The 11,630-nt window shown below is 32.1% G+C and overlaps 2 protein-coding genes across 2 annotated transcripts; both read left to right on the plus strand.

The window, feature by feature from the left end:
* The first annotated feature begins 1,315 nt into the window (after positions 1-1,315).
* On the plus strand, positions 1,316-3,278 carry LOC125191645 (uncharacterized). Its single transcript, XM_048089042.2, has 5 exons — positions 1,316-1,665; positions 2,011-2,122; positions 2,199-2,291; positions 2,439-2,648; positions 2,861-3,278. Exons 1-5 carry the CDS (start codon positions 1,358-1,360, stop codon positions 3,089-3,091), a joined length of 954 nt encoding a protein of 317 aa, XP_047944999.1. The 5' UTR covers positions 1,316-1,357; the 3' UTR covers positions 3,092-3,278.
* Positions 3,279-7,388: 4,110 nt separating this feature from the next.
* Positions 7,389-8,179, plus strand: LOC125197326 (uncharacterized). Its single transcript, XM_048096060.2, has 3 exons — positions 7,389-7,528; positions 7,615-7,722; positions 7,800-8,179. Exons 1-3 carry the CDS (start codon positions 7,451-7,453, stop codon positions 8,043-8,045), a joined length of 432 nt encoding a protein of 143 aa, XP_047952017.1. The 5' UTR covers positions 7,389-7,450; the 3' UTR covers positions 8,046-8,179.
* Positions 8,180-11,630: the final 3,451 nt, after the last annotated feature.

Genomic DNA, 11,630 nt, shown 5'->3' on the forward strand with positions numbered 1-11,630 from the left:
TATTTAAATAAAATTAATGAATTTCCCCGTATATGTGTCATAAATTTAATTCCGTATTTTGTGATTAATTCCGTAAATTTAGTTGTTTTTAAATTTTGTTTGTTGTGGCTAGCCTATTGTTTGTCCAGTTGTTTGTCCTGATGATGTGACATGGGGAATTTTAGTGCTGATGATGTGGCAGGAGGAGTTTGTGGCTAGCCTATTGCTATGAGCATCTCCGGTGGCGGACTTCCCACTAGGACTTCTACTAGGACTTCCCACAAAACTTCCTGCCACGTCATCACTAGGACTTTCCATTCCACGGTCACATCACTAGGACTTCCCCTGCACTAGGACTTCCACTAGGACTTTCCGCAATAAAACTAAATTCACAATTATTCAATTTACGGAATTAAAATTTACGGAATTAAAATTTCGACACGAATACGAACGGAGAAATGCGAATATTTCATTAAAAAAAACATACATTATTTGGGGAAAAAAAATTACATAGTCAATAAAAAAAAATTAACCACATCAACGTTCATCCCTCCGTGTCCAAACCTCTTTGATGATATCCTCCTGAAGTCGAATATGGGCATCTCTTTGCCACATGTCGGCAAATGCGCGCAACCGCTCAACCTCTCCATGAGGTACCCCCATGTTCACATTCGCGCTAGCCACGCCGTGGCTTGGACTGGCACCCGTATCATCTTCGTGGTCCACTGAGTCAGTTCGTCACCTTCACTTTCGACAATCATGTTGAAAATAGAGTTTAGAGAGAGAAACTTATCAACACAAGTGGTGTGAATGAAATGAAATTCAACGAGCCGTATTTATAGAATTTTAAAAAAAATTGAATTTTAACTCGGATGTCCGACCGTGAGTCCGTGACGTCCGACTGACGCCACAATGGCGGACGTCCAGTCAAACGTCGCGCGGATATCCGACGTTCTCACGGGACGTCTGTGTCCGACTTATTTTGTTCCAATGGCGGACGTCCCGGTCGCCCGTCACGGAAGTCCGACCGGACGTTCGCCATTGGAGATGCTCTATTGGAGATGCTCTCGTAATGCAAATACTAAAATTTGTTGCGAACTGAATCGCGTGTGATTTTTTACTGTTTCCCATTCAACTAGTGCTGTTAAAACAATTAAGATTAAATTGATACAAATTGAACCACGTTTATTACACCATAAATAAATTAATTACCCAGATTGTACGAACAATTAATATTTTTTGGTTTCGACAAAAAAAAAAAACTATATCATGATATTATCTTGTCACAAAATACTATAAATACACCTTGTAACACAAAGCAATGAGCATATACTAGTCACTACACATATACCTCACTCAATTGCGTTCTAAAATCAAGATGACTCCATTGTTTCTTATTTGCTACATCATCTACACAACTTTCACTACCATCATATTGTCTCTCTTCCTCGGCTTCCGCCTCCTCCTCCACCGCCTTTTCCGTTCGAGCACAACCAAAGGGGATGTCGGAAATGTCATCGCACTATACGAAGGCACTCTCCATCACGAGCGTCGCAACCCGGTCCACAACTCCTTCTGGTTCACTATACGCTTCGCTCTCATTGACCTTGACCGTGCACCCTACGCCCCGCCCACCTACCTCTCTGCTGACGAAGCTCGCCGAGCTGCCAAGACTAATGGACCTGTGTAAGGCTTTACTCTCAACTCATATATTCACTTCGTCTCAGTATAAGCGATCCGTATCATTTAAATTAAAAAACTTGTTAATTACTCCTATGAAACATGTGATGATTCATTTCAAAACTTTTCTTAAAGTTGGAACACATAACTATATTAGTTCGTAAATACATTAAAATCAGTTGATATCATAGAATATATCAGTTTCCGACCCAATATCAGTTTGTTGACTCATGGATATCAGTTTATGACTCAATACTATAAGTTCCCGACTCAATATCTGATGCCAACTTATATGATTTTTAATTTTCAAAGTTCTCACCGGAATCACTCCTTATAAAACATTTTTACCAGATATCTCCTGACAACACTTCCAAGTTTGGGATATCGAAGCACTCCAGTGAGCTATTACTACTGCTATGACATCGAAGACTCCAAGAAAATTTTCAAGAAATGCATAATTGAGGCAAGTAACTTTGTCACGTATTATAAAAAGAGTTACACCACTAAATGTTTAACATTCATGGTTAAATTTGAACTAGGGAACTAATACACCATGGGGAGAAAGTATAACATTTGTGTTCAATCCAAGCTCCGATTCGGTCCCAAAATGTCAATATATAACCGGTTTCTCGGTTCGTACTCCGTACTATATTAATTTCTTTTTCATTTTATTTCCAAACTACCCATTACTCACGAGGGTATTTTGGGTAGTTTAACTCAAAAAAAGGTCGATGAGATTTGAATGTGAATACTTATTAATCAATTGTCAAAATTTGAAGGATATGCTTGGATATTGGAGGCTCAAAGTGAATGAACCAGGAGAAGATTTGTATGCTTATATTTCAATTGAACATCCAAAATTTGGCAATAATTATTTTATAGCGACTTTGAAAGCCAAGAAAGTTGAGATCTCTTCTACAACGCCAGATGATCTTGAAGCATTCTTTTGGTTGCAGCCTCATATGGGTTCAATTCTTTCCTATTGGATTGTAAGTGATACTATTAATTAACGTAGATTTTATCTAATCGATTATCGAACTAAATTTAATAATTAAAGAAATAATGTTAAAGTAATGATAGTTGGTTATATTTGAAAGTTGCAGAATTAAACAGAATTTGATCAGACTTATAGTTTTTCCGGAAATTTTCCCTTTATAACAAAAATGTTTGGATAATTATTTTCTATGATGTGTTTGTGAAGGCGCTCAAGCTTTGGTGGAAAAACGTTCATTTCTATGAACATCCAAAAAAAGAGAACGCAAACTACAGGGAAGACTGTTTTAAACAAAATGTTCAACTATGCCCTGCATTTGGAGGAAAAAACGCAGCCAACGACGTCGTTTCAAGCAAAGAAGCGGTAGATCGTTGCTTCATGTGGAAAGAAGCTCCATGGCCATGGTCATGCCTAATTGCTCCAAGGTCATCATTCTAAGATAGAAAATGTTGTTGCTTAGATGAAAATAATATGCTACAGTCAATATTGGGGTCTCATAAAAATAAAAATCTCTCTGAATGCATTGTCCCATATATCGTTGTAATGTTCATCCATGTAATTTATAATCCTCCTTATGTATTTGAACACATATATTAATGGGATAGTATTAGTTTATCGTATAAAATTGATGTTGAGAAATTAGGGATGGAAAAATATATGGAAATATTAGTATATCACATTTATTGTTACCAAAATATATCGGAAATATTAAAATTTTGATATACAATGATTTTCAGTACTGTATAATATTGTAGCAGACGATTATTATGCAATAGTGGTGTACATGTTTATATACAGCAATATACCCAAAATTTGGTATTATTATAGTACTCCTTATGTCTGTCATTAGGAGTTCTGATCACTTTTGCGCACTCATTTTGTAAAAATGATAATAAATAGTTAAAATGGATAAATGGTAAAGTAAAAAGAGAATAATTTAGATAAGATTATTCTTAACATTATTATCTCTCCTACTTTATATCATTTCTCCACTTTAACTACTCCATTTATTATCATATTTTACAAAATGAGTATGCAAAAGTGACTGAGACTCCTAATGACGGACAGAGGGGTACTTATTTTGTATATGTAGTCGATAACTTATTTAGTATTCTATGGCACCGATATATACTAAAAATATTATCAAATTTTTGCCAAATATATATAAACGTAACGACATGAAATAAGATTTCAGTATACCATATCGACTCATCCTCGTAAAGAACACACAATTTATCTTTAATAATTAGTAGTAATTAATTATAGTGTAGAGATATTCCACAAGAAGCGTGCATGTACCATCTTTTTAAAACCAGTAGATTATACATTTGGGTCTTCGCATTGAGGCCTTTTTCTGTGTTGGATTTAACAATCCTCGACTGCTTTCTCGAAGGCCCAATGCCTTTTTTTCTTTATTTATGTCTTTTTCTTCTTTTAAATCTCATAAATCACAATCATAAAATTAATAATAAATCACATAAAAATCTAGTTTACTCAATCTCACCTTTAATTTCAAAGTGAGTAATAAACCAAAATCGGAACCACTTGGATCCTTCAGTTCTGGTTCCACCTCTCGGGAAACCTGAGCTGGTGGTTCCAGAACCGGTAGCATCACTATATCTCAACCATAAAATTAATCTAAATTTTCATCATGGGCTTTGTTAGCTAGAGTTTAATGGGCCAAACCGTTCAGATATGCGAAAAATTGACCCGATCCGAGAATGCCTTCCGTTTTCACAATCCAAACACGGTCACTAACACAATCGAGCTCGATACAATACATACATATATAAATAGATAGAGAAATATAATCTTTAATTAGCGGTTGTGAATAAATTGTATCGAATTGAAATGAATCCAAATGGAATGTTGCCAATTATGTATCACGAGTCCTTAGGCTTAAAGCAAGAGGAGTAAGTAAGTATGGGTCATGTGAATATTATCCACTTAGATTCTATGGACGAACAAAAAAGTTTAAACTTCTTAGTTTTTAGACAAACCTATATACATACTGTGTATGTATATATATCCCTTGAGTGGTGAAGTAATGCAAAGGAGAGAGAAAGAGAGAGATATGTTAATAAGATAGAGACAAAGAAGAGGATGGGGATATGAGCTTAGTGAAATATCAAGAAAAGGAGTAGACAGAAAGTGATCTAAGACCTAAAAAGGGGGGCGAAGGGAAGGGTTTATTTACCACTCACACTAAACAACAAAAATTTATGTTTTATTGTTTACACATAAATTCTCATATTTCCACTGCAGTCAGCAATATTTTGGTGAATCGTAAAACAGATAGAAAAATATCAAGACGACAGGTCTTGTCAAATTCGTATCTATACTCCTTGTTTCTCTCTTAGTACTTTTCAATACACAACACTTGAAATATTATTACTAGTGTTGCTATCGACACTTTTCATTCTACAATTCATACATTTCTTTTTCACAATAAAATATTAATGGGATTTCTTGATAATTCAGTGTTTACTCACAATGCAAACGCAAAAATTGCCAAAATTTAGTGCCCGAGAAAAATATTGTCAACGGTACATAATAATTTTTTGCTTTTTTGGGACGATTTTCATTGCATAAACTAGAAATAAAAATTAACATTCTTAATTGAATAAAAAATATGTTTAGAAATTTATTTAGTGTAATACAACGGATTTTTTTACTTAAATATTTCTTGGGATCTTCCATTATACTTGTTGTCCTTAATTTCTTTCAATTTTTTTTTCTACATTTCTTCGATTCTATTATTGTGTATTTTAGTTTAATTTTATACTTAGAGTTACTTACGACCAATTAGGACATATAATTGCTTTTAGCATTTAATTAGTTAAGAATAAATATTAGTGTGTGGAATAATCTATAATTTGTCGAGTAAAAGCAACTTGCTCATAAATAACATTAATAATTTCTATTTTCATGATAAATGTTGTTGAAATAATAAACATATTAATAAAACACGAAATGAAATGACACACTAACAAATTTATACCTCCCAAATCTTCCAAAATAATCCACACACCACAGAAAGCAATTAAGAGTATCCTTCATCCCCACTATATGAATCCATAGCAATATTCTCACAAATTCCCACAAGTCGACAAATTTCAACAAATCAATCGGTGAACTAATAATGCCAAATAATTAGAAATCAAGATTCAAAAAAAGAGAAAAAGAGGCGTAGTGGGAGCAGATAGTGGCTCTACTGTTAGGACAGCATGTGAATATTCAGACAAAGTGAAACCATTACCACGCCATACCAATAGCTGCAAGTAGAACAATTAGGGAAGCCACTCGTGATACTATCAAAAAAAGCACACACACCCACATGTATGTGTGTGTGTTTTATTTTCACATATGGTGTGACATGATTCTGAATTTCTGAGTCTCAGTCTACATGCCAAATTTGCTGTGTTTTTGTCACTCCAAATTCACCTTTAGGGCCTTACACTACAGATATTGATGCTTTTGGTGCATGCCTACTTTAATATGTGTGTTTGTGTATATTTTATGTTGAGGTGTGATTTGCACTAATTGGCACTTAGTACTATATTTTATTGAACCATATATAGAATAATAGGGTACGTTTCCTCTGTTTATAAATTAATTATAACATTCTCCTCATAGGGTGATACAAGAATACAAGATCAATTATTTGAGAAAAAGAGCATCCTATGCAAATTTCGTCCATTAAAAAAAATTACTAGGAGTACAATATATGGATTCGTATCTAAGATTGATTTTTTAAAGAATGTTTCATGGCTTAGGGTTTTCCTGTGATCGACATGTATGGCATTCCTATGCCTTTTAAATGTTCGTTTGGTATACCTAATTCCACCATTGAATTTGTTTTTTTGCTTAGAGTAAGTATAGTAATGTGAGATTTCAAAGAAGAATACAAATTCTACCCCGAGATAAACTTCAAAAGGGGTTAAAGTTTAAAGGGCAAAAAAACACTCAATATGGATTAATTCAAGATTTTACCATCAAATTTAAATGTGGTGTGAAAAAATTGCACAAACATCTAGCTAGTGTGTACCTAATTTCCCACAAATTAAATTTTGCCCGGATTGAATCTAATGTGGCATATGGAAATGACCAAAAGGATGTCGTCTTGGTTTGAGGTGGCATGTCAGAATATCTAACTAGACCAAAAACAACGTCTTTCATCAAGAAATACATAAAAATTTCAAATCACATAATAAAAATTCACTCAATTAATCATTAAAACTACATCGTTTTGATGTGCTAACTTGCCATTCCCTATACTCTATCACGTCATGTCATCTTCACGTCATTTAAAATTGACACTGGACACACAAAACATGATATTTAATGTTGTAGAATAGTTGATAGTAGGAAATAGCTACACACACTAAAAGTTTATGAATTTTTTCAGCACATTCAAAATTGGTGATAGATATACTTGAATGCCTTATAATTGAGTATTTTCGATTAGATCAAATGAATGAAATGCAAATTGCAAATTAGCAATGGCATAAAACATTAGTACTGGTACTATAAATTTTTTTTCTTGCCTAGTGAAACGTGATAACATGATCCGTCGTTATCAAAGTGAATGATGGAATATATAATTCGTACTAATAATGAATGAGCTTTTCAAATTTATTACTAATAATTATAGAATAAGACGAGCGACATATGTCAGTACATATCTTGACATTCCGTGACTCCCAGAATTAATAGAACCCCACTTCCATTCTCCCTCTTTATAAACCATCCATCACCATTCCATCACACAGCACACACACACAAAGAAACATAGAAATGGCATGTAAAATACATAGAAAAATTGCATTGCGCAGAAAGCTTCAAATTTTGAGAACTCTCACCAAATCCAAATCAGTAAGCCTCTTTCATTCATAATAATTTCAAATTGTCATGACTACTTACATATATATGTGATTGATTTTGGTTATGTTTCAATTAAGGAGAAAAAGAGCTCCATCATCACAGACACTTCTCTCTACATCCATAAATTGAAGCTACAAGTTGAAGCAATCAAGAAAGAGTGCCAACACCTTATCAATCAAATACATGTAAATCTCTCTCTCTCTCTTTCTCACACATACACACACACATAGTAGGTTTTGAATGGATGGACAAAATGGTGCAGGAGGTGAGAGTGGAGAATGTTGGGAGAGGATTTCTAGCGGTGAGGGTGAGATGCAAGAAGGGAGAGCAAATTATGGGGTCGATTCTTGAAATGTTTGAAGAATTGAATTTGAATGTGGTGCAAGCGAGCATCACCTGCAAGAACTTCTTTGGAATGGAAGCCATTGTTGAAGCCGAAATCGACGCCGCAGTCTTGAACAAGGCGATTTTGGACCTTGTCCGAGTGCAGACACAAAATAGCACGTGAATAATGTGTTTCAAACTTTGTAAATTGATCATTGCCTTCATTTTCATTGATTCAACAAGTTGGAGGAAATTAATGTTTGTTTTAATTTCAAGTATCTTGAATAAGTAATATTTGTACTAGTTCTAATGTTACAATTGTTAGTGGCTTCAAGCTTTAATTATTTGAACTTTGATGAACGACAAAGTATCAGTATTTAGTAAATTTTGGGATTTTAATATTCTTTTATCGTGGTCGGCCACATCCCAAATATAAGGATTGAGGAGAATATTTATCAAATTTTTCTTGATATATAGCACATCATATGCATCAAACATAAGTAAATGCAATGAAAATAGTACTCCACGATTATGTTATACTCCATAAAACTAAACAATAAATATATACTCCTTCTGTCCCTTAAAAATAAGAACTATTCCCTTAAAATTATGAATTTTCTAATCCAAGAAATGTATTTTTTCTCTAGTGAGGTGAGTCACATTCTCCACTAACAATACTCCAATAAATTTTTTTAATCTTTCTTTTACTTAACCAATTTTGTATTAAAACTCTTACCCCTTCAAAAGTTCATATTTTTATGGAACAGATAGAGTATTATTTCACGTATGTAAACCAAAAATTGTTTCTCGTATATTTTAATGCTTGAAAAGTTTCACTGGGCGAATTGTAGAAAAACACAAAGTTTGGTCAATTTTTTGTTTGCCCAACAACTTTAGAAGTTACTCGCTCTTTCCGCCATTAGGAATTTCATTTCTTTCCGACACGAGTTTTAAGAAATGTTAAGAAAAGTGGGTGGAAACCAGTTAGTGGAATAAAAGTCTCGCTTGTATATATTAGTTTTAAAATATGAGTGGAATAAATTAGTGGAATGTGGGCCCTATTACCATTTATAGTAAATATGAATCGGGACTCCTATTCGCGGATGGACTAAATAGAAAAAACGGAACTTTTATTCGCGAACGGACTAAAATAGAAAATTTGGATTCCTATTCACAAACGGAGGGAGTAGTTGGCGAGACCATGTATTTAGATTTTTTTTTGTTTACAATTAACAGTAAATAAAATTCGATCACTTACTTATATACATTATTGATATTTTTAATTAAATAATATAATTTTTTTTATAGTAGCATTTAATTTAAAAGTGGGCCACGTTCTAAGATATTAATATAAGGAGGCCGGAGGTCCATCTGTAAAATATACTTACCAGTGAGTAGTGACATTTAATTGGGCCCCCATGAATCATGTACTTACATTCTTGAGCTACTTAATTAAAATTTACTAGTAATTCTTAAATTTTAATTAAGAACTTGAAAATCTCTAATTGCTTGTTAACTAAGGATTACTTAAACGCCATTAATTTGCGGACTTCCACACCGGAGGTTTGTTCAATTTAAAGATTTTACCTTTCCTTTTCATTCTTTGAATGTTTATGATTGAAAAGAGGCATTGAGGGAGGGTGACATTTTTATTAGAATATTAATAGGTGAAGTGAAATTTATCAAACGATTAATATTCTTGCATCGAATATCCAATTGTTTTCATGTATAGAGTTGACCTTTTGAATGCCTTAAATCATGAAGTGAGTAAATGGATAAGAGACAAATTAATTAGAGACTAATTAATAATATGGGACATATCATATATGCGATCCCCAAAAGATTATATGTACTCAATTTCATGATTAAGCAAGTTAATGCCAATTTCAACTGGACTTGGTGTGGCATGTAATACAACTAAGCATATATCATCACATTAATTTATATATAAAAAAAAGATTATAAAATAGAATTAACCGACATTACTTCAACTTTTACACTAATGATCATGTGTTTAGAATCACTTGATATACTTACAAATACATGAACTCATTTATGAAAAAAAAAATCAGGTTATAAAATTAGATTCAACTAGGCACTATTTGATTTAGGTTGAGTAACGGATTACCATTAAACTTGGAGGTATTACAGAGGGCATCCTTATTAGAGTAATACATTTTCCAATAAAAAATGAATAATAAGTTGCGTGTTACACATTAAAAAAATAGCAATACTTGACTTCTTCTAGCTAGTTTATTCGAGGAATCAAATTGGATGCAAGTAAAATATTTGGCATCTTGAATGCTGGCAACGCAACCACTAACTAAACATCCATGTATTTTTTAAAATAAAATAATTATTTTGACTTTTCATATTTTAATGTCGGGTTAGATCTGAGAAATATGTGAGAGCAACTGAATAGAAATTACAACAACTAAGAAGATTAGACTCATTCAATCGTATATAATTTAATGTGTTTTTCTTAATTAGTTTTTGCTTTATAAGATAATGTGAGCTCATCCAAAATGGTCCCCCATCTAGTGATTAAATTTCAATGCTTAAATAAATTATATTTTGCATTTCAACTTACATATTTTGTTATGGAATTGATCTGTTGAATTATTATTAGAATCCGAAATGTATATTGATGGATCTATTTAGGGCTTAAATGTTTTGAATGCAAACCCTCAAATATTGGATTTGTAACCATATTCTAATACTTATAATCCTTATAACATTTTACTTCTTTATTTACTCCGTATTGATTTCGATCTGATCAAACTAGTTGGTTTTCTCATATATATTATTAATAATTAAAAATATCTCTTTAAATTAGTTAATTTATTATCCATACAGTGAATTTTATACTCCATATAAATATCACTTTTACTATGGATATAACTTGATTAATGTATATAAAAATATTCTGGTGATTAATTTTTTAGAGTGAACTATAAAAATAGTACTTGGACTATGCGTTTATCTCGTCAATGAACCCTGGATTTTTAAAAATATCCCCAGACAATCCTGGACTAAGCGTTTATCTCGAAAATGGTCCTTTTTCACTTCGTGACGAAAATACCCTTTTGGAGGTTTTGGAGGGGGGGTTTGGGCAATTTGGTCTTTTTACATTTTAAATCTGATATTATTTAAGTGATGTACTAAATTTGATATTATTTCAAAATTATCATTCTTCTTCCCTTTTGCCATTCTTCACTTTGTTTCTTTTTCAATATTAGATTTAATTTTATAAAATTAAATTTTAAATTTTAATTTTTAAATATCAATAAATTTTTTTAATTATAAAAATTACTACTATATAACAAATTAATAGTTCTAATCAATATTTGATAGTGTCTACTATTACTTAATCAATAAGGTACGACAGACGCCTTAGTTTTAATCAATATTTAATAGTTTTAATCATAAATAGATCATATAACACGATTTATTCTGAAATAAATATGCATTCAATGTATAGAAAATTTGACTAAAAATATTATGAAGTTGACTAAAAATTTGATATAAGAGAATTTTTGTTGAAATTTTCTAGTTAATTTTGATTGTTTTCAAATTAATAAGCGAAAACTATATTAGTCTTACATTAGATGCATATTTATTTCAGAATAAATCGTGTTATATGATCTATTTATGATTAAAACTATTAAATATTGATTAAAACTAAGCTGTCTGTCGTACCTTATTGATTAAATAATAGACACTATCAAATATTGATTAAAACTATCAATTTGTTATTTAATAGTAATTT

The sequence above is a fragment of the Salvia hispanica genome, chromosome 4, assembly GCF_029641045.1.
Source record: "Salvia hispanica isolate PSC_SH4W2 chromosome 4, Shi_PSC_v1, whole genome shotgun sequence".
NCBI classification, from domain to species: Eukaryota; Viridiplantae; Streptophyta; class Magnoliopsida; order Lamiales; family Lamiaceae; genus Salvia; species Salvia hispanica.